The sequence below is a fragment of the Sarcophilus harrisii genome, chromosome 4, assembly GCF_902635505.1.
Source record: "Sarcophilus harrisii chromosome 4, mSarHar1.11, whole genome shotgun sequence".
Classification (NCBI taxonomy): Eukaryota; Metazoa; Chordata; class Mammalia; order Dasyuromorphia; family Dasyuridae; genus Sarcophilus; species Sarcophilus harrisii.
Genome location: NC_045429.1, coordinates 271,860,612 through 271,883,535, shown reverse-complemented (window position 1 = coordinate 271,883,535; position 22,924 = coordinate 271,860,612). Strand labels below are relative to the sequence as shown.

At 34.1% G+C, this 22,924-nt stretch overlaps 1 protein-coding gene across 15 annotated transcripts in view; it reads right to left on the bottom strand.

Annotated features, from left to right (window-relative positions):
- Positions 1-22,924, bottom strand: part of USP49 (ubiquitin specific peptidase 49) — a 116,740-nt gene that overhangs the window by 10,596 nt on the left and 83,220 nt on the right. For 11 of the 15 annotated variants that reach the window (XM_031964881.1, XM_031964882.1, XM_031964867.1 and 8 more), the window contains 4 exons: positions 14,339-14,394; positions 8,795-8,942; positions 5,085-6,495; positions 2,550-2,754 (listed from right to left, as the gene is read on the bottom strand). In XM_031964881.1, the coding sequence (XP_031820741.1) occupies positions 2,550-2,754; positions 5,085-6,467 (1,588 nt within the window). In that variant the 5' untranslated portion in view covers positions 6,468-6,495; positions 8,795-8,942; positions 14,339-14,394. The remainder of the gene's footprint in view (positions 1-2,549; positions 2,755-5,084; positions 6,496-8,794; positions 8,943-14,338; positions 14,395-22,924) is intronic. The other 4 variants (XM_031964869.1, XM_031964870.1, XM_031964873.1 and 1 more) reach the window with 1 other exon arrangement.

The window sequence follows — 22,924 nt, the reverse complement described above, 5'->3', positions numbered from 1 at the left end:
CTTCAACTTAATTTGTCTATATAGGGCTCTGTATTTTGATGCTGTATTTGATCTGATAATCACTACTTTCATCATTTTCTATCCCCAGATTAAAAAATCCTTCTGGAAATATAGGGTCAGTTTGGCAGACTGGCTGAAGATGACCATCTAGGTCCAAAGCAGAACTGATATTCAAATGTCACACAAGGCATGTAAAGTTGTTGGATCATGTAGTGACATGCACTGCAATATTTCAGGAGATAAGTCATACAACTAAGGGCATCTTAATTTCCATCAGAAGTCATCTTTGTAACCATTTGCTGATGGCTTCTGTTATTTTAATTAAATATGTGTATGGAGAGGGAATGTGAAATTAGTTGAGTGGTTTCCCCATAGTGCCTCCTAATTATCTGAGTTACTGATAACATGGCTTCCACATCTGCAAAGACGAACATTTCTGCTGTCATGCCATATCATCTGTTTCACACCACCAAGTGTGGCAAATCGTAACCAGATAACTTATCATAAGCTAGTTATTACAATAACTATTTGTTACAGAGTTGCTGTTGATCTCATTGCAGACTGCAGCAGAATGAATGAATTACAAGAAATGCCCTTGCAATGATGGGCAACAGTGATATATAAGGAATAAGAAATGGAGGAATAAATGTTCTGAAAATTAACCAACATGACCTTGTTTTGCAATCTTATTATCCAGAAAATTTCAATCTGAAATTTCTGAAAGATTAAATTGCTGCTCTGCCTAGGAACTCTGGCAAGGACCAATACATTCACCTTATGATTAATAATCAAGAACTGATTTTTGATCACCTGAAATAAGATTTAATTCAATCACAAGGAAGAGAGAGAATTCAGGTTCAATCAAAATGTATCAGTTCTGGATTCCTTTTGTTATGCTACAGTGTTAGAGAAAGATAGAATATTGATATTTATGGACAATCCCAAGTTAAAAGATCAACACATCTTTCCCATCATTATGGGTTTTCTTTCCTACCTCCCCGCCCCCCCACACTTTTAAACAAAATAAATGAAAATTTGTATAACAGGTTTGGGTAATGGAAATCATAATTTTAAATGTGAGCTTTTATAAAAATCTTTTCCTAAATATTATGTCCAACGTATGTCAATCAGACAGAACCAAACCATTAAGAAATTTTGTGCTATATTGTGATTCATTTTTTTTTAAAGAAAGCAGCCAGAATATTGCTGCTCCCATCCTGGACATTTTAAAATCTGCCTCCAAAACTCAGTATGAATAAGCATGGGTGTGTTTTATGGCTAATGATTTTTAACCAGTGAAATGATACTGTTATATGACTTTTCCCCTAATTCTTTAAAGTCCATAAATTACCCCTCTGATTTAAAAATTATACAAAAATATATTTAGCATTAATATAGAATTTTCTTCACCTAGTAGTATAGAGTTGCCTTAACAAATCTGTTTTCAGATTTTCCCATAATGTTATTTTTTTAATTATTCTTTTTAAATTGATGAAAGACTAAACCTGAACTTGCCATGCTGTTCGATCAGGAGAACTGTCTCAATTGGTACAGTAAGTGAGTCTTTACAATCATATGGTTAAAAATCCAAATTACAAAATGGGGAAAATAAACTTCTTATAATACCTATGAAAACCATCAACTATTCAGAAACATTCAGAACAAAACCTCAGAAAACAAGCCAATTTGTTTTCAAAAACCATTTCAATTTCAGGTCAATTTCTTCATTTAATTACCTCAATTTTCCCCAAACCCCCACTTTTTTTAAATGAAAGATTCTTCCTTTCTCTTTCTTCAGCTAGGCTACAGCACTCATAAATCCTTTTTGAAGCATCTCTAATGATTATATCAGAAATCTCAACTTAAACTAATAAACAATATCATTCTACCATATGTCTTAGAATTTCAGTGAAGTCCTAGGCCCTGTTATGTATTTACATTTTTCTTTCATTTTAAAAAGTATTTTAATTTCCAAAGACACTGTTTCCCTCCCTCTTCTCCCCACTCCATCCTCCTTGAGGAGCCATCTTCTGAAATAAAAAGGAAAAAATAACTATTTTAACAAAACCTAGGTAAGTAGAATGTGCTGGCCTTGAATTCAGGAAAAGTTGAGTTTAAAATTTCATACATTTTAACTGTATGACCTGGGTAAATAACTTAACCTTTGTCTGATTCAGTTTATCTGTAAGATGGGAATAACAATAATAGCACCTACCACACCACACAGAGTTCAGATATATATGTAAAGCATTGTGCAAATCTATTATACAAGTTGCATCTTATAATATTAGGAATATTTGAATCTAATGAAGCCTATGGGGGAACATTACAAGACATAACACTCTTATATTGTTTTAAAAAGTTTAGAGAACTTTCATAAATTTGCTTTTAATAAAGAACCAAAGTTGAAGAAAAATTCCAAATATGATGAAGTTTTGTACTAAGTTAATATCAAAAGTTTTACTTTTAGCTAAAAGAGGGTATTCTGATCACTTCTTATTGGCTTTTTAACCTGTGTTACTTCTTGTCACTCAGAACATATCACTTACTGTTACACTGGTCACATGCGTAGATCCTCCCTTCCAGGGCCTCCGTCTCTGTGAATTTGGCCAACATCTCCGTAAGCATGCACTCAGTCTGATTAAAAGGCACAAGCCCTTTTTCTATGCAATGATAACGCTCAGGGAATTCCAGGGACAGATCCCAGAAGGGCTCAATAGTATTAGATTTGTAATTGCATGTGATGCATGTGACCTAGGAAGTGAAAGGTTTATATGCAGATTATATCACTCTCTTACATCTGACATAAATTTTGCTCATACAAAAAAGTCATCTAAATTACCATGCCATCAAATCATGTGGATTTTTTTTTTGGGTGGGGGGGAGAGGTGTGACATCAAAATTTTAAAAAAAGTAATTAAAAATCTAGAGAGCACATTATTTCTCTGATAGGCCTTTCTGGTTATTAATTTTTATAGACCACATGACACACACTGAACAATACTGTTCTTCCTATGTTGCAAAAGTACAAATGACTAAGGAATTATTCACATGTATAACCACATACATGATTTTATGACACAGAAAACATGATAACATTTTTTTTTTATAAACTTTATTCATTCGTCCCATACCCAGTGAGCATTTCTTTGAAACAAATAAAAAAGATACTTTTCCTAAAATATAATTAGTCAAATCTGATATTGTGTTCCATACATCCATAGTCTTCTTCCTCTGCACATCAAAGACTTTAATAGCGCTTAAAAACTCCCAATTTTAGGTAAATTTGAGTAAACTATTAAGGGATCTTGTTATTTCACTCCCAATGATACACTTTTTCATGACAAGAAACTCACTTCTTATTTATATTAGGATCTCCTCTATAGAACCTCACTCAGTGTTTGGCACATGCATTTTTTTTTAAACTTCCCTTGGGAAAATACTAAAATATAATGTAACTTTTTTTCATAGATACTTTGATGCATTTAAGTTTACATGTAACCCTTTGATCCAGCAGTATTACTACTAGGCTTATCCCAAAGTGATCTTAAAGAAGGGAAAAGGAACCTGTATGTGCAAGAATGTTTGTGGCAGCCATCTTTGTAGTGGCCAAAAACTGGAAATTGAGTGGATGCCCATCAACTGGAGAATGGCTGAATAAATTGTGGTATATGAATGTTATGGAATATTATTGTTCTGTAAGAAATGACCAGCAGGATGATTTCAGAGAGGCCTGGAGAGACTTACATGAACTGATGTTGAGTGAAATGAGCAGGACCAGAAGATCATTATATATTTCAACAATACTATATGATGATCAATTCTGATGGACGTGGCCCTCTTCAACAATGAGATGAACCAAATCAGTTCCAATTGAATAGTAATGAATTGAACCAGCTACACCCAGAAAAGAACTCAGGGAAATGAGTGTGAACCATTACATAGAATTCCCAATCCTTCTATTTTTGTCCACCTGCATTTTATTTCCTTCACAGGTTAATGGTATACTATTTCAAAGTCCGATTCTTCTTGTGCAGCAAAATAACTGTATGGACATGATACATATATTGTATTTAACATACTTTAACATATTTAACATGTATTGGTCTACTTGCCATCTGGGGGAGGAGGTGGGGAGAAGGAGGGGAAAATTTGGAACAAAAGATTTTGCAACTGTCAATGCTGAAAAATTACCCATGCATATATCTTGTAAAGAAAAAGCTATAATAATAAAAAAAAAAGTTTATATGTAAACTATTATTTAACTTTCTTTAGGTATACTGTTGTTGCTTTTATTCCCACCTTCTAAATATCATTAAAAATTTTGTTTTAATTCAATCCATTTATTTTGAGACCAACATATATGTAAGAAACATTATTTGTTTGCTCATTTCCCTGAGGTCTTCCCAGCCCTTAATTGGAATGGTTAATATTATATCATATTTCTTTATCAGTCTGTGATTATGTTGTAGCTATTATGAAAAATTTCAGACCAGCAAAGTAGGAAAGACTTCTTTTCTCCCAGCCATTTTGGAACCAGGGCTTCTAAAGAAGTCTTCATCATTTCCTAAAACTGGCTAAAGGTGGACAAACCATCTGTGGTTTATAAATAAAATATGATAGATTGTGTAATAAGAATCAGAGATTGGAAACCTGAGTGTTGTATAAAATATAAACACACACACAAAATCAGGCCATGAATCTAATGTGTGGGGTGGGTTACTTGAGGGGTATACAGGAAAAGATGGACAAGAACATTATATGGTATGGATGGAGTACAATCCGCAGCAGAAGAGAAAATGACATTTCTACTGAAGTGCTAATGTAATAATAATATTAACATCACTGGCATCTATTTGAAATTTAGTGACATTGCAAATGACATAAAAATGTGGTAGAAAGAGTAGTAGTTTTCATCAAGACAGTATACATTGATTCACCATGTCACACTTAAAAATAACACAATTATAATGAATCTCAGATCTTTCCTCATTCTGTTAACTTGCCCAAGGTTCCCACAAGAACCATTTCATATCTGTGCTGGTACTGACCAGTATCAGGGTTGGGGGAATGAAGAAACCTACCTGACTGAGCAGCTGCCCATGAAATATTGTATTCACCACCTTCAGAACCTGCTTGGTGAGTTTTCTCTGGGAAAAGGGGATGAGGATCCGACGCTTGGTTCCCTCTGATTCCAGCTCCTGCTGGACTTTATCCAGTAGCTCACAGAGAAACTCCTGAGCATCTTGCTGGTCATAGCCCCGAAAGGCAGGGATCAAGCTCCAAACAGAATGGAGCATGGCAAATGGAGATACCAGGGCCCACTTCCCAGACCACATAACACGGAAGAGGGTATGTAATTCATGACAGAGAGAAATGTGCTTTGAACTTGGCTCCTTAGGCTGTATTAGTTCTAAGCTCCTGTTTATGGAAGACCCACCATTCAAGCCAGTAGGTAAGCCCTGCCTACTGCATGGTTCAATTCTGTCATTTCTTGTTGACTCATCAGTAGGAGATCCATTTGCCAATTTACTTGACATCTGAGACTTCCCATTGGCTGTTTTGGCAAGCAGTTCTTCCGTTTCACAGAGGTCAAGGGTCAAAAAACATTCTCTGAATTTCTGGAGGTGACTGAGCACTTGAAGGATAGAGTTCATGTAACAGGTGTTACCCAGGTTTCGCAGACCTGTTACACCGGGTGTCACCATTGGCTTTCGGCGGATGGAATAAAACGGCTTAAATTTGCTACTCTGCACTCTTCTTGAGGTAGGGGAACTTGTTGCTATCTCTCTGAATTTCCTGGGAATCAAATTTGCTTGGTGAACATGAGAAAGCAGTCTTGCACTCTTCCTGGGAGGGGTGTTGGCCAGCTCCTCAAGGAGGCGGCGCTTCATCTCCTGCCTCCGCTGCCTCGCAGCTTCCTTCTTCTTCTCCAACTCCTCTATTTGCTTTCTTTGCTCCAATTTCTGTTGGCCTCTCGTGCTTTTTCCAAACCAGATCCTCAGCGCTTTAGCCAGCAGACACTGACGCCGGTGCCACAGAGCTGTCAACATCTGGGGCTGTCCCTGAGGAACCTGCTGAGGTTGGAACACGTCCTCTCCTGAAGCCATTGACCGAAGCATCCTACCACTTCTCGCAGACAGATCCTGCTTCTGGCTCCTAATTGCTGAGAGAGTACTTCTGAGCAGTTTCAGATCCCCTTCAGGGTTATCATTCAAAACATAGTCTTCACAAAGGTAACAGAACACATAGAGATCATTGACTTCCATAGCCAATGGATGTCTGGTTTCTTCAAAATGTTTAAATGCATGTTCCTCAATGTATCGTCCACAGGCCACATGAGAGCACTTCAGACATGCCCAGACAGACTCTGTGGTGTTACATTGCATGCAGTGCCACTTCTGAGGATTCAGGATAGAATGGTCCTGGGCGAGTCGTAACCGCCCTACATGTTTGCATCTATCCATGTCTTACAGAAGTCTCCACTCCTTTAACCTGGCAAAGCAAGGCCAAAAAAAAAAAAACAAAAAGTGAGAGAAAGGAGATAACTACACCTCAGTGTTACAAATTTTGGAGAGTATTTCCTTTTTTCTTTTTGGGGGGATGTGTGAGTGTGATCTTTTTATTAAAATATCCACTGCTCTGTCATTCTTGGTCATCACAAAAATAAGACTCCTGAAAAACCAGTAAACCAATTATATAGTATCAGAATGATGGTGAAGAGATTAAGATCCCTAAAAAAGGTAATTAAGATACAACAGGGAAACTATTCCTTTGGCTCAATTTTAAAATTATAATTCGATTGCTTATTTTAATTTCTGAAATTCGAGTGAATACCTAGGTGAATGGTTTATCAGGTATACTGTGTTCTTTAGAAAAGAGGTGGAAATGGAGATCACCATCATATGATATATACCTGTGATTCACATGAAGAAGCATTAGAAATCTGAATGATCACTGAACTGGTGAAAGCCTCTATATCTCCAATGATGAAAAGTTTTCTTTTCTCCAATTACTGATCTCCAATGGTGAAAAGTACCAGAAATGTAAAAAAAGGGGAACCAGGAAAATCAAGAGGTATTCCAAATACAATCTTCTGTGAGGAAGATCCTTAAAAAAAATTAGGTATTGTTTCCAAAGTATTTTCCAGAAGTCAAGAAAATAGAAATGAGAGAAAGGAATCTTTTAGAGAAAAATCTCTTAACAGAAGAAAATTTGATGGTTCATCCTAATTAATCTGAAAATAAAAAATCCTATTTCCAGAATTCTAAGAATCGTGTTCTTAAAAGTGACAAAAGTGGCAGGCTGTCAACCAGTCAAGGTAAAATGTGCATGTCTTATTGTAAAAGAATACTTATATACTCTGTAAAAGAGAATGGGGAATTTCACTATCTTGGCTGAAAAGATAGTTAAAATAGAGGAGAACTAGATGAGTCTAACTGTTCAAACAAAAGTTATCTATTTTTTAATTATTGGAAGAACAACAAAGGGACAATACAAGTCTTCCAGCTAATGTACATAAAAATTAAAAAGGGATTTGTAAACAAATGCAAGGAGGTAGGTATTATTTTGGAAGCCTGAAATATTTCACTTTTTATCATAGTCATATCAGTTTTGCTTGTCATAGAACTACTTTAATAAAACATCCTGGGTAGAAATTCAAAACTACTTTTAAGAACTACAAAAAGGACAAAACCCATCATGTGATATATTAGAAAAGAAACTTTCATATTAAATATTAAAAGAGTGATTTCTATTCATGTTCTAGGGAACTTTCTTCCTTTCTCCCCTCCATTTTCCAGGAAAGCTCTCTTTTCTTCCCATTGCTGGCAGGGAACTCAGGTCAAAAGGAAAAGGCTATGACTACTTCTGTACTCTCTCTGGTTGATACCTCTGGCTACCTTCTCTGTTGTCCCATCATTTTAGCTCAACCCTGCTGACAGATCCCATAGTTAACAGATGGCCTACTTACTCCCCACTGCAATCTTTTCTAAATGGGGTTCCCATACCGTTGCCACAATTTAGACACCCTACTTCTCTTATTGTCCCATCTCAGATTGTTCAGAGGGAATGCATATATTTAAAAAATTAAAAACTCAACAGTTTCCCTTTTAATTCCCATAAAACACATGTATTCACAGATTTTTAATATATTAATTTTCACTAAAATTTTGCTAATTTTTTTAAGTCATTTATATTATGTTTCAACTAGACTAAAATTATAAACTTAAGGCTGGAAAACTGGCTCCTATTTTTTTCCTTTTTTTTTTTTTTTTTTTTTTTTTACATTTTCCCACAACCCTTAGCATTTTACTTTGTCTTAAGTATTCAGTGCCTGCCAAGACTGAAGTTTAAAATCAAAGCTATCTTGTCTCAGAAATATTCAAACTTATTGCATGTATATACCACATAGGTAATGAAACATCCAAGCTTAGACTTACTCAAACAAACAGAACAGTATGACTTGAAAGGCTAAAGTTGTTAGAAAATATTTACTTTGTGCTGCTTATCACTAACAGTACAAGTTCAGAGGCTGGCTATGTATAACAATCAAAATGATCATTCACTAAACAAAGGGAAAAAAGTTTAAAAAATCAAAAGAACGATCTTAATCTTCATGCTTTTCACATTTATGATTTGTAAACAATCTAATTCCTTTTTCAGGAACACAAGCTTTCATAGAAATCAAATAAGGAATTTTACTCAAAATTCTTTCCCACAAACATCTTAGGATGAATTATTTTTTATTCAGGATCTTTTGCCTCTCTTTTTGTTCTGATGATTCAGTACTCACTGAGTCATATTTGTATTGCCTCTTCTTTGTAATTCAGAACCTGGGGCCTGGCAAATCCCCATTTTAGCCAATAGGATCTGGCAGGTCTTCAGGAATTTAATTGGTCCTGAGATTTTTATCACATGAAACACAGCACAGCTTCAAAAATCTATAGAGAAAAGAATAGTTTGGTGAGTAAGTTATCCATAAATGTAATACCTTGAACATAACTGTGAGAAACAGCTATTATTTTTATTTTTTCTTGAAGAAAAATAGAACTAGATTAATAAAAATACAAAACCATCTCACATTTTCCATGAACATCTGTCAAGTGGAAAGGGCACAATGGAATTTTTTTTCCTAATTTTATTTTCTAATATAAAAATCGTTGGATCACACTCACATTTTCCTACACATGCTTTTCCCCTATTATAAGTCTGTTGTGGTAACTGACTAACCTGCCATATGGCATAAAATCCACACAGGAAAACTCAGGGATGTTGTATATTGCACTACTTAGCTTTGAGTCAGGCAGAAAGAAAAGAGGGAGGGATGGAAGGTGGATTTGATGTAGTAACTAAGCTTTGTATTTTGCTATTTTATCACAGAATGGAAATTTTTCAAAAATGATGAGAAACAATCTTTAATCCACCATTTCAATTAACTTTAACAAGAAATGAAAGGGAAAAAGGGGATGAATGGCCTTTTGTTGAAAACCAGTAATGCATTTACTCATCTCTTACATATACTCTCAGTATTTCAAAACATGGTATAACACTCACTGACAAGTCCAATTTTACACATGTAAAATGTACATCTTTTCATTTAGATTCCCCAAAGTTGCCATGAGCCCCTCTCACTCCAGCTTAAAACAGCATTCAGAAGTATGACCCAAAGGAAACCCAAACACAAATGTCAGCTTATAAGAAGCATAGTTACAATGTAATTAGGGGAGGATAAGATGCCTTTCAACAGTTCTAATATGTTAAGCAGATTAACTAAAAATTGATATGTGCCATATACGCTCTAGATAGATCTAAGGTGGAGAGTGGGGAGGAGGAAGGAAGAACAGACCTTTGACACAAGAAAACTAGCTTTTGCTTCTTAAATATCTTGCATTTGGAAAGAAAAAAAATCATATTATGATTAACCTGGTATAGATGACACTAGCAAATGGTTAATGCTTTAAAAAGATATAGCCAAACTTTTAAATTTGTCTTTTGTTTTGATGCTTTCAACTTACAGACTAAGTTTCCATGAGGTAATTGACCAACCATAATCATCCTTTAAAAAATTCTAATTTGAAATTGATTTGTCTTTTACTTGGCTAATTCTAATTATTTTCCATATCAAATTTCCTAACAGTCTTAATTGTCTAAATCTACCCTTAAACATGAAATTATAAAAAAGAAAAATTAAATGGAAGAGTTCTCCTTAAGGGAATCTTCCATTCCTTCCCCTTCAAAACCCCCTCACCCCCCTATCAATTTCCTTCAAGTTCTTAAACTAAGGAATGTGAAATAATTCTGTGTGTAAGACCAAGTGGCATAAATTCTGGCCTGAAAAAGATTAGACACTCTGGTAACATGCTGACAGCCTTCATTTACATAAAAGAATACTAATTATATGGTATCATCAACATCTGCGATTCTGCTCATGGCCATATGTACCAATGTTGGATCTATTAACTCTTAATTCTACAATGCATGTCTAGAATTACCCCTACCACAGAAAACTCTAAAGGAAAAATTAATTTAGGCATGGGAAAAAATGGATTTTAATAAGTAAAATGATACTATGATAATGAATCTGGCAATCTATTAATAATACTTTTTTCCAATATAGGGGAGGAAAATAGTTTTAATACCAAAATGTTATCACATTCTAAAAAAGTAGAATTAAAATAAGGAACTTATGAAATTTTTTATAATTGTGTGAAGTGAAATTATATTATATGTACTATAATGTTTATTTTAGGACCTTTAAGTCCTAATTGTACTATTAATTGTATTATTAATATCATGAAACAATTGCTTTGACTTTCTATTTTAGGCCAGGAGGAAAGCCATAAAGCCTTTAATGGCATGATGGCAGAAGATTCAAAGCAGATAAAGAAAATGTATAAGAGTCTTTTGTGAAAAAAGAATTTTGAAAATTTTACTCACAGATCAATGTATTTTCAAATCATATTAGACTAGAGAGCTAGAAAACACTTTGAAGAATTCAACACTGTTCTTTATAAGAAAATAGAGTCTCTGAAGGTTAAATGATTAAGAGGCAGATTCAAAACTACCAGCTAGGTTGTCTGACCTCAGGCCCAGATTTTAATCTGAAATTAGGGTGATGTCTTTTCAAATGGAAAAGACTAATAAGAGGAAAAAAGGAGAGAGTCTATGGAAGAAGGAATTCACAACACCCGACAACTGATTAGATATAGAGGGGTAAGAAGAGTTTAAGAGTTTGTGAAAGTACTGACATGCCTTCAACAAAAATAGTAGACGAGGGAAAGTAAGGTTTAGGGGTATAAAGATGGTGTTGTATTTGGGACATTGAGTTTCACTTGTTTGCAAGACATCCAAATGTCATCTAGATGTTCAGACGACTGCTGAGGATGTAAGAGTAGACCTCAGGAGTGAGATTTAGATAGGAAGATAGGTGAGGAGATGGGAGGAGCTAGGAACAAGGGCTGAAGAGAGGAGTGAGCTTTGGCAAGGAAAACGGTTATATCTTCATCAGAAGCTGAAGCAAAGAATGAAAGAATGGGGGATGATGCAGAGGATGTTGATGTGTAAAACGGGAAAAGTAGCTCATGACTGGCTTTCTTTGTGTACTAATTTCATGGGTTCTATATTATGGAGAATTGGATAATGTGTGGAAACAAAATTTATTTAAAAAATGAAAAAAGAAAAATTGCTTGCTTTCTCTTACAAGTTTATAGAAGAATTCTCAAATTTTAAAACATTTTTATTCTGTTACTATTTAGGTTTTGTCCTTTACTAATAGTTCAGTTGAGTAGAAATTGTTGCAGGAAGGAGGTCTAAGTAAACTCTTGGACATCATAAATCTGTTGACAAATATGGATTTCTCTCTAAGTATGTTGTAAGATACACTTCCCTGTGAGACTTGCCAAAAAACTACTTTTTACCAACTCTTTGTAAACAACTAATTTCCCTCAAAAAAGTGATAAAAGAGCACAGGGAAGCCAATCTTCCAAAGAGAAGGCTCTATAGTCAGTTTTGGTACTCTGGGTAATTTTCAGCAATTAAACCAAAACTGATTCCCTGAAATGGTGTTTTTCCTTCATGGAGCATACACTTTTCTTGTTATGCCATTTTTTCAACATAATACTGTCAACAATTTAAAGTATCCATTTTTTATTACATCATCAGAACTTTTTAGGTACAAATAATGCACAAAATAAAGTATTGGCACACAGATTCATTTTAAAATTTAGCAAAGATGTAAAGTTCACTCACAGATTTGACTTTTTAAATTTTATTTCCATTTGCACTTTCCTCCTTCCTCTTTTCTCACTAGTACAAGGCCAAACACATATTTTTTAACAACTCTGATCATGAAGGGAACAAAAATTTTTATATCAAGTTTTTAGGTCCATCCCTCAATACTAGGTATAAACCACTTTCCTGATAGTTATCTAAACTCTACAATTAATTTTGCCCCCCCAGATCTCCCTAAACTATTTTCTCCCTTTTTCAAGAAGTATACCTTACCCACAAATTTTTTTTTTTAATTTTTAATAGCTTTTTATTTACAAGTTATATGCATGGGTAATTTTACAGCATTGACAATTGCCAACCTTTTGTTCCAATTTTTCCCCTTCTTTCCCTTACCCACAAATTAAGAAGTAATCTTGGCTCTTTAAAACTGCCCCACCCACTCTATATACATTGTTACTAAAACTTCCATGTTCCATCACAAATATGCCATCTTTCCCTTTGAATCATTATCAGCCTTCACTGGTGGAATTAAAATCATCTAAAATTTACAGGCTATACTGAATTTTCAGATTAATATCACCATAAATGCTAATGTCTCTAAATCCCCTCCCCATTTTTTTTTCCCAATTACATGCAAAGATTTTTATTTCCTTCTCTCCCTTCCCCCTCCAAAATGGCAATTTGATATAGGTTATATATATACAATCATATTAAATATATTTCCACATTAGTTATATTGTGAAAGAAGGATCAGAACAGAAAGGAAAAACCATGAGAACAACCCCCCCCCCAAAAAAAAAAATCCTGAAAATAATATCCTTGGGTCTACGTTCATATTTATTATTTCTCGGGATGTGGATAGCATTTTCTATCATGAGTCTCTTGGAATTGTCCTAGGTCATTTGTATTGCTAAAAAGAACTAAGCCTATCAAAGTTGACCATTATACATAATCTTGCTGTTATTTTGTACAATGTTCTCCTGGTTCTATTCACTTCACTCAGCATCAGTTCATTTAAATCTTTCAAGGTTTTTCTGAAATCTGTCTGCTTGCCATTTCCTATAGTAGTATTCCATTACATTCATATACCACAGTTTGTTCAGCCATTCCACAATTGATAGGCATCTTCTTCAATTTTCAATTCTTTGCCACCATAAACATAACTGCTAGAAAATGTGGATTCTTTTCCCATTTTTTATGATCTCTTTGACCTAGTAGTGGTATTGCTTGATCAAAGGGTAGGCACAGTTTTATAGTCCTCTGAGTATAGTTCCAAAACACTCTTCAGAATATGTAGGTTGGTGATATGCATTAGTGTTCTAATTTTCCCATACCCTCTCCAACATTTATCAGTTTCCTTTTTTTGTCTTATTAGCCAATTTGATAGATTTGAGTTGATACCTCAGAGCTGTTTTAATTTGTATTTCTCTAATGAATAACTCCAGTGTTTCTAAAATCCAATTACATTTTGATTACCTCCCTCAAATTAGATTGGGATTACTTCTAATCTACTTTGAAGTAGGATTGAGGTTTTGCTATACAAATTCCAAAAATATATATCGAGCCCAGACAGTCCTTACCTTATGAATCAATTCTATTCAAAAAGTTTGTTTCTAAGTCAGTTGTTTGGAATTAAGAATGCCTTTCCCCATGGAAACAGGATGTCTCACAAAAGCCTGTTAAAATCATAATGTACCTTAAGTATAAAGCTATGCCAAATTTAGAATTTAATCATCACATATTTCTATGGGGGGGAAAAAGGCATTCATCCCTTTCAAATCCAAAGACCCAGGTCTTCTGGTCTTCTAGATTTCTAGGCCAGAGCCCCAACTAATACACCAGTATGCTCTCATGAATATGAAGAATTCAGAGAAACCTGGAAATTAAATGAATTAAAAAGCTTTACTAAGCACTCAATTTACATAATTACTCAAGTGCTGGGAATACAAAAACTAAAGACAGACAGTTTCTGCTTTCTAATAGTTCACATTATAAATTGATAGATATACATATATAGGAGGTTTTTAGCTGCAAGTTGGGTGGAAAGGTCCTACAGTACAGCATCAGATGGTAATACATCTTCTTTAATATTTCCACTGCTACAAACCATGTTCATCAATGATGTTGAAGACTTGTGGAAGATGTTCATCAGTTGGAGAATGGCTGAAAAAGTTATGATATATGAATGTTATGAAACATTATTGTTCTATAAGAACAAGCTCATCTTTTACTTTAAAAATATTTAAAACTTAAATACAAAATAGAAAAATTGCCATGTTACAGCAAAATAGAAGAGAATTCAAAAATATAATATCCATTTCAAGAAAGCCTAAATAATATTGTACACCATGATCAGAGTTGTCCATCTTGACTTTTTTGTAGGTTTTTCTTTTATTCTGTTATGAACTTTTTATTTCATATTCTCCCCCTTTCTTCCCCATATCTCCCCCCCCAAAAGCTATAATTAAGTGCAGATATAGTTCTATATACACACACACACACATGTATAATTATATTTATATGTGAGACCATACTAGGCTTTTGTTTGTCCTGTTTCTCTGAAAATGGATAACACCATCCTTCAAAAATCTAAGATCTTTCCATATTTTCCTAAATTCACCAATTCATCACTTCCTATGTAATGCCGGGGAAACTGAGGCAGGAGAGAGATTAGAGAGTTTTCAATAGTTTATTAATTGGAGAGTATAATTGGCTGGACAGGACTCTTGTCTCAGATTATCCAGTCAGATAGAGATAAAGATATACTGGGACCAAGGAATCCATGTTGGTCCCAGGGCTGTCATCTCAAAGAATGAAGCAGCCCCCAATAAGAGCGGCCTCTTCCTTTAAATAACCCTAGAGACAAAGACCTCCCCCTCCAAAAAGCGGGAAGGCTTCTGTCAGGTTGGGGGGAGACCATAACTCCTAAAAGCCCAGAGACAGGATGTCTGAATACCCAGAGATAAAAGATATCAGTGAGGTATCTTGGAATATTTTAGAGGGATATTGTAAATTCTTGAGGACAGGGGAGGGTCAGGAGTTCTGCTCTCTTGTTTATCTTGCTAGCAATATATAAGCCTTAGAGTAAACGATTCCCAACCTTAATGGACTAAAGTGGGTTTTTACAACTAAGGGGAATTAACAGAACAGCTAAGGAAACAGACAAAGGAAACTAGTTCAGGGGAAACCAAGTCAGAACAGTTAAAGAGAACTGTGGCATAACACCTACACCACAGCAATATTCCAACCTTATACTATACTATCTAGTTATTTTAAATGGTCTAAAACAACATTGATTAATACGGTTGACATATACTGTAGTTTCCCAATTTTTCTCTTTTGATTAAATATTTTAGCTTTAACTTTGAGAACAATGTCTACTACCCCTGCCTTTTTTTCCTAATAAATTCATTACTATTACTATAATTATGTATATATTTCTTATTTCCTATCTCTGCTGATACCTCTATTTTACTTCTATCCCCTTATCTTATCCTGTCCTCCAAGGATTTCTTCTTTATCCTTTACCCACCATCTTTTTCCCATTCCCATGAATTTACATACCTTATCTTATTTCCTTAATCTACACTATCCTCCTTGTATTATTCTCTTGCCTCTTTATAATTTTAGAAGACTTTTATACCTTTCTAGATAAATATATGTACACACATTTATGTCTATAATCAATATAGATACATATATATCTACATATATGTATTATTCCTTCTTTAACCCATTCCCTACCTCCTTTTATCTAATTTCTCTGTATTAATTCTTGTGCTCACCTATAACATATTTACTATTTTTATCTTTTCCTATAGCAGGTCTCAGATTGACTGAAAACCCTTCTGCTTCTCAATGATTAGTCACCTACAGGTCAGGTCCCCAGGCCAAGTCTCATTTAGTCATTATTTGAGTCCTGATTCATTCAGATTGAATGTAAATAGCAATAACTTCTGCTTTCACCAGAAACTTAGAGGGTCTTTCTTTCCCATATTTATTTATTCATTCATTCATTTATTTTTACTAGGTGAAAGAGGAAATTCTTTGCCTCAAATGATACCTAGCCTTAATCACTGAATGAGTGTGATATCTCAGTCAAACAGAGACCTGTTGAAGACCTTAGTTTAAAAAGGCCAAGGTCTCTCATTGCATCCAGGGCCATCATTAGTCATCTTGATCTATATGTTACTACTGGACCCAGATGGCTCTGGAGGGGAAAGTGAAGCTGGCAACTTTGCATAGTCTCCCTCATTTAAATCCAACTCAATTGCATGTCATGGCATCATCACCTCCCTGATGTCATGGCTCTCTTCAGGAATGAAGGATAAATACTACCACTTTTCCTACACGATTTTCTTCTTTAAAATCATATACTCAGTTCTACCCCAATCTTTGTTTCAAAATGCCCAATTACTATAATGACAATTTTAGACATATGGCTTACATTTCCATATATAAAGCAGTTTGTCCTTATTGAGTCCCTTGAAACTTGTCTTTGATGTTTACCTTATATTTCTCTTGGATGTTATATCAGATTTTCTATTAAGTCTTTCTGCAACAAAATCCTCAAAGTCTGGAAATTTATTGAATATCCACTTTTTCATTCAGGATTATGCTTAATTTTGCTGGTATAATATTTTTGGCTGCAACCCTATTTCTTTTGCTTTTCCACATATAGTATTCCAAGACCTATAACCTTTTCATGTAGCTATTGCCAGATCTTGTGTGATTCTAATTGTGGCTCCATAGTTTCTGAATTTTTTTTTTCTTGTTGCTTGTAATATTTTCTTCTTGATCCAAGGATTTTGAAATTTGGCTATGATGTTCCTTGTAGGATCTTCTTTCAGGTGGTCATTGGTGGATTTTTCTATTTCTAGCTTCCTCTCTTATTCTAACATTACAATTTTCTTTAATTATTTCTTATATTCTTGTATAGATTCTTTTTTTTTTGATCATCGCTTTCAGGGAGTTCAATTATTATGTTTTCTTTTTCTGATCTGTTCTTCAGATCTGCTGTTCTTTGTTTTATTATTTCTTGGCCTTTTATAACTCTCTTGGCTTTCCCTTGCCCAATTCTAATTTTCAAGGAGTCATTTTCTTTCTTAAAGTTCTGAATCTCCTCTTCTAGTTGATTGACTCTCTTTTCATAATCTTGTTTTTCTTGGATTGTTCTATATATTTTTTTATCTCTCATTTGATTTTTAATGCCTTTTTTAGAATTATCCATGAAGACAGGCAGGTGAACATTTAACTTTACTCTTTCGGGTAGGATTATGTCCTCTTTTTCTTTACTGAATAATATTATTAAGTTATTGGAAAGTTTAAATTGTACTACTCAACAAATTTATGGCTAGCCAGCTCAATTTAGTCAGCTCAATTTAGTGTTAAGGAATTTCCTGAAATTCCTCCTTAGCTCCTGGTCTAGCCTGGCTGTGAAGACAAAAGGGCTAATTTTAAAATATTTTCTCTTCCACTTTGGCAGAATATTTTATTCAATATTTGATAATGGTTCTGAATATATGATTTATGTATTTTAAGGAATCAGGGAGGAGAGAAATGAAGAGAATCATCAGGATATTATGGTATAGGTACAAAGGTAAAAAAGCATTTGGCTTCAGAAGACCTGATATCAAATCTTAATTCTGATACTTAATTTTTCGGTGACCAAAGGCAAGAGATTAAATTTCTAAACTCAGTGTTGTTATTTATAAAAACAAGGAAAATATTACTTGAATTACCCTGCCTCAAAGAGTTATTGCAAGAAAGGTACTTTGCAAAGCTAAAAATATACTATATAAATATGAATTACTGTCCCCACTGATGCCTACTATTATCTTGGTCAACTATTCCCTCTACCTGGTTTATTAACTTGAGTATAGAAGTTCTTGGATCATCTCACTTCTACCTACAATAAAATCTACAGGGAGGCTGGATTAGTGGTGATCCACTTTTCCCCTCCAAGTATTTTGAGGATTTAACTAATGAAATTGCATTAACAATACTAGAATAATTTGGATAGGAAATTGAGGCTTATCTTATATGAATAATCCATCTATGGAATTAAGATTTAGAGATGGACAGGAAATTATTTTTTAGAAAAATATATTTCTAAATCCAAACAACAATTACCAAAAGTGCTCTAAAATCTCTACAATGTAAGTACAATAAGGTATAATTAAAATATTAAAAATAAATCTATAATAGCACAAAACAGCATAGATATAAGGGAAATACTTGAATCAGCTTCTGAGTTTATGATGGTTTTATCAGCTTAGTAAAGCACTATCCTAGTGGTAGGAGAAGGTTTAAAGAAGAAAGAAAAATAGGGATCCATTAAATCAAGGATAGAAAGAGTTCTGAAGATGTTGTCTTTCCATACTTTGCCTCCCATCTTAAGAATATTCCAAGCAGCTACTCTATTGGTAGGATGTATATAGAAAATATCCACCTATAATAACAAGGACCTAAAATTTATGCAAGACTTAAACTGCATCCCCTATATGCTCACCATAAGTTTACACTATTGTAATGAGCTTATTGCTCATCTCCCAAGAACTAGTCATAACCAAAATATTTCTATTAAAGTACTTCCTTCACAGCTAGTTCTGTAGGAAAAAAAATCTATAGATTCATTATCTCCATCACAGGATAGTGAGGACAACTGAAATGTCTACCATATTTTTCTTTGAATTAAAGAGACTGAAAGCCCTTGTTAAAATGACTATCTGGAAAGGGTAACTAACTAGTATAAGCTAATTAACTGTTAACTCTTTACCATGAGTTAATATCAGAAAATTACAGAAATTAGGAACTAATACTTTAGATATCTCATCACTCAACTGTTTTTAATTATAAGGAAACCAAGGATCAGAAAGTGACTTGCTCAATGCCATAAGGATAATTAAAATGTCAGTCATGAGACTAGAACCTAAGTCTCAACTCTCATTCTAGTGTTCTGTTAAGTACACCAACATCTATAGATTAACTAGACTCAGTAAGGTACTAGAGAGCTACTTGAAAGAACAAAATTCAGGATAGCTAAGTTCTGGGTGGTGAAAGAAAAGCACCAGAAGCAAAGATGGCAGGGAACATTTGGGATGGTATTGTCAGCACCAACATAGAAAATAACTGGAAGGTCATGAAAGTAAGAAGAAAACAAATTAACAACATATTTAATCTCTTTGGACTCAATTTTATTACCTGTGAAATGAAGGATTTGGACTAGATGGCCACTACGGTTCCTTTTTAGATCTAGATTTAGATATATGATCTTATGAAACTACATTGCTTCCTTGCTTTTTCAGAAAAAGCTTGCACAAAAATTTGCACTTGTGCAAAAAGCTTGACTATCTTACACAAAGCACCAAATATATCAAATTGCAGAGACACACATTTAACAAAAGTAAAATTACTGAATAAGGCACAAAATTTATAATACTACTTGATATTTATATGGCTCAACCATCCACTATTTTCTCTCCTAATAACACACTAACGAACAAAGCTGGAGAAAATCACAAAACTGGGTGGACTGGATCCACTATAAATTCGTTACATAATCTCAAATATGCCCTCACTATGGCAATGCAATTTCTTTATGCTCCCCAAGAGATTCACTAACTCACCATGGCTGCTTTTCCAAATCTTTTTATCCTTCTTCAAACCTCCCACAGCTCCCCTTCCTTTACCTCTCTTTCAGCTGAGAATCTTGCCTCATATATCACTGAAAAAATTGAGACCATTAACTGAAGTTTTATTCCCATTCTCATTTCACATCATTTAGATACCTTCTGCTTACTTTCATCTTCTTTATCCCTGACATGAATAAGTAGCCCTTTTACTTGTTTAGAACAAATTGCTCTACATGTACAAGTTATCTAATTCCACCTTCTCCAGCAGATTGATCCCTTTATTATCCCAACTCTCATGATTTACTCGTTACTTCCCTACTGTTTACTTGGTCCTACTTTTACTTGGTCTATCCTTCTTAACTACTATATCCCTTTTTTAGTGGGTAAAATACCTTGAGAAGGTGATCATTGACAATTTCCTTCTCATTTTTTTTTTTTATTAATTTGCTGAAGAATGGCTTCGGAACTCACCATTCAATTAAAACTATTCTTTCCAGAGTTATCAATGATTTCAATTGCCAAACCTAATGGATGTTTCTCAGTCCTCATTCTCCTTGATCTCTCTGTAATCTTTCACCTCTTCTGTCTAGGTTTTTATTACATTGCTTTGTCATGATTTTCCTCCTATATGTCTGACTATTCAGTCTCCTTTGTTGGATTTCATATAAATTATGACTTTTTTGTTTTCTTTTTTTATTTGTATCTTCAGCATCTAGATCAGTGCCTAGAACATAGTTGATATTTAATGCCTATTGATTGATCGATCTTTTTATACTGGAAGTCTTTCACTTGGTATGGTTATTTCTCCCGAAGTGAAACCCTGCCTTGTTTCCTCTTCCTGGGAACTGTAGTTCTTTCTCCTGCCAAGTGACTGTTAATCATGTGTCCCCCAAGGCTTTTTCCTGAACTGTCTCCTCTTCTCCTATACTATTTCAGTTAATGATTCTTTTGAGTTCCTATGGTTTCAAAGTATCACATCTAAGCATGTGATTCTCAGATCTGTCTATCCAATTTTATATTTCCAACTACCTACCCTAATGAATATTTTAAATTAGATGTCCTGTAGACATCAAACTCAACGTCTTCAAAATCTAAATCATTTCCCCCATAAATCCTCCCTACTTTATAACTTTCCCACTAGGGTACCACCTTATAATATTGAGTACCATCAACTTTTAAAAATCATCCAGTTTCGCGATCTTGGTATTTCATCCTCAATTTCCTTCTCTTACCTCTCATTATTCATTAGTTGTCAAGTTCTGTTGATTGATTCTATCTTCATCCTATCTTTCACAGAGGCATCTTTCTCTTCCTTTACTGCCAACTATTCTTATTAAGAACCCTACCTCTATTACAAAAGCCTGTTGGTTGATTTTCCTTCCTAAAGCTTCAGTCCTTCCTCCATTCCATTGGCTTTTAAAGAATAAATCTTTATTTAACTTAAAAAAACAAATCAAAAACAAAAACAAAAAAACTTTTCTTTTTCTAATTTTTAAACTGTTTTTTTTTTTAAATTAAAGTTGTTTATTTTCAAAACATATGCACAGATAATTCTCAACATTCATCCTTGCAAAAAAAAAAAAAAAAAAAAAAAAAAAAAAAAAACCCAAACCTTCAATCACAGGCAGTCAACTACAATGGCTTCTCATTCCCTCCAAGATTAAATAAAAAATTCTCTGTTTGGTTTCTAAAGCCCTCAATAACCTGCCCCCTTCCAACCTTTTTCTTTCTTTCTTTTTTTTTTTAATGCTGGTCAATTTTATTTATTTTTATTATAGCTTTTTATTTACAAGATATATGCATGGGTAATTTTTCAGCATTAACAATTGCAAAACCTTTTGTTCCAACTTTTCCCCTCCTTTCCTCCACCCCTTCCCCCAGATGGCAGGTTGACCAATACATGTTAAATATGTTAAAGTATTTAAGTTAAATACAATATATGTATACATGTCCATACAGTTATTTTCCTTCCAACCTTTCTAGACTCTTTATACCATACATCCTCTGATCCCTATCCTTCATGTACTATATAATCTAGGGACACTTTCCTCTTCTGATGTTTCTTGCACACTTCTCCATTGGACTTCAGCATTTTCACGCCTGTTGCTCATGGAACTCTTCCCTGCCCCCCTTCCCATCTCTAAATCCTGGCTCTTCTGGATTTCTTCAATTTTCAGCTGAAGTTCCACTTTCTAAAAGAAGTCTTTTTCAATTCTCCATCTTAGTGTCTTTTTTCTAAAACTGTCTCCAATATATCCTGTATGTTGTCTTCTCTATTAGACTGTGAGCTCCTTGAAAACAAGAGACTTTTTTTTTTTTTTTTGCTCTTTCTTTGTATCCCCAACATTTAGAACAGTGTCTGGTACACAGGAGGTATTCAATAAGTCATTGTCAATGTGATTTTAAAATTTGTAATGTTTTACATATATCATATGAGAGCCTAAAAATTGCCCATGTATTATTGTCCTCATTTTACAGAGATAAGGAAACTGAGACACACACTATAGGATTGTAGCTTTAGAGAAGTCATACTTAAATCGTGGTTCAGTAAGTCAAAACTATTTTCATAACTATTATTATTTGTCAATTAAAATATTTCTTCTGTTTCCAAATACATATCTGTGTGGGGCTGGATTTTCTTCATGTTCTTCAACCAAATAATCAAATTTTAACAGAATAAATGTAGAAATAACTAAGAGAATCCAGCCATTAATCTGTTAAGTCAGACATAAGATTTGCAGAAATATGCACAATACTATCTTCTTTTTTGAAAAGTCATTTTTCATTGAAAATGTATTTATGTTAAAATGTTATGGATTTGTCACTTATTTTAAATGAACTTAACACTACGCATCATGAGAATAATGTATCTCTTATCTCCTGCAACTGTTTAGAAATACCAGCAATTGAATAAATTGTGGTATATGAAAATTATGGAATATTACTGTTCTGTAAGAAATGACCAACAGGATGATTTCAGAAAGGCCTGGAGAGACTTACACGAACTGATGCTGAGTGAAATGAGCAGGACCAGGAGATCATTATATACTTCAACAACA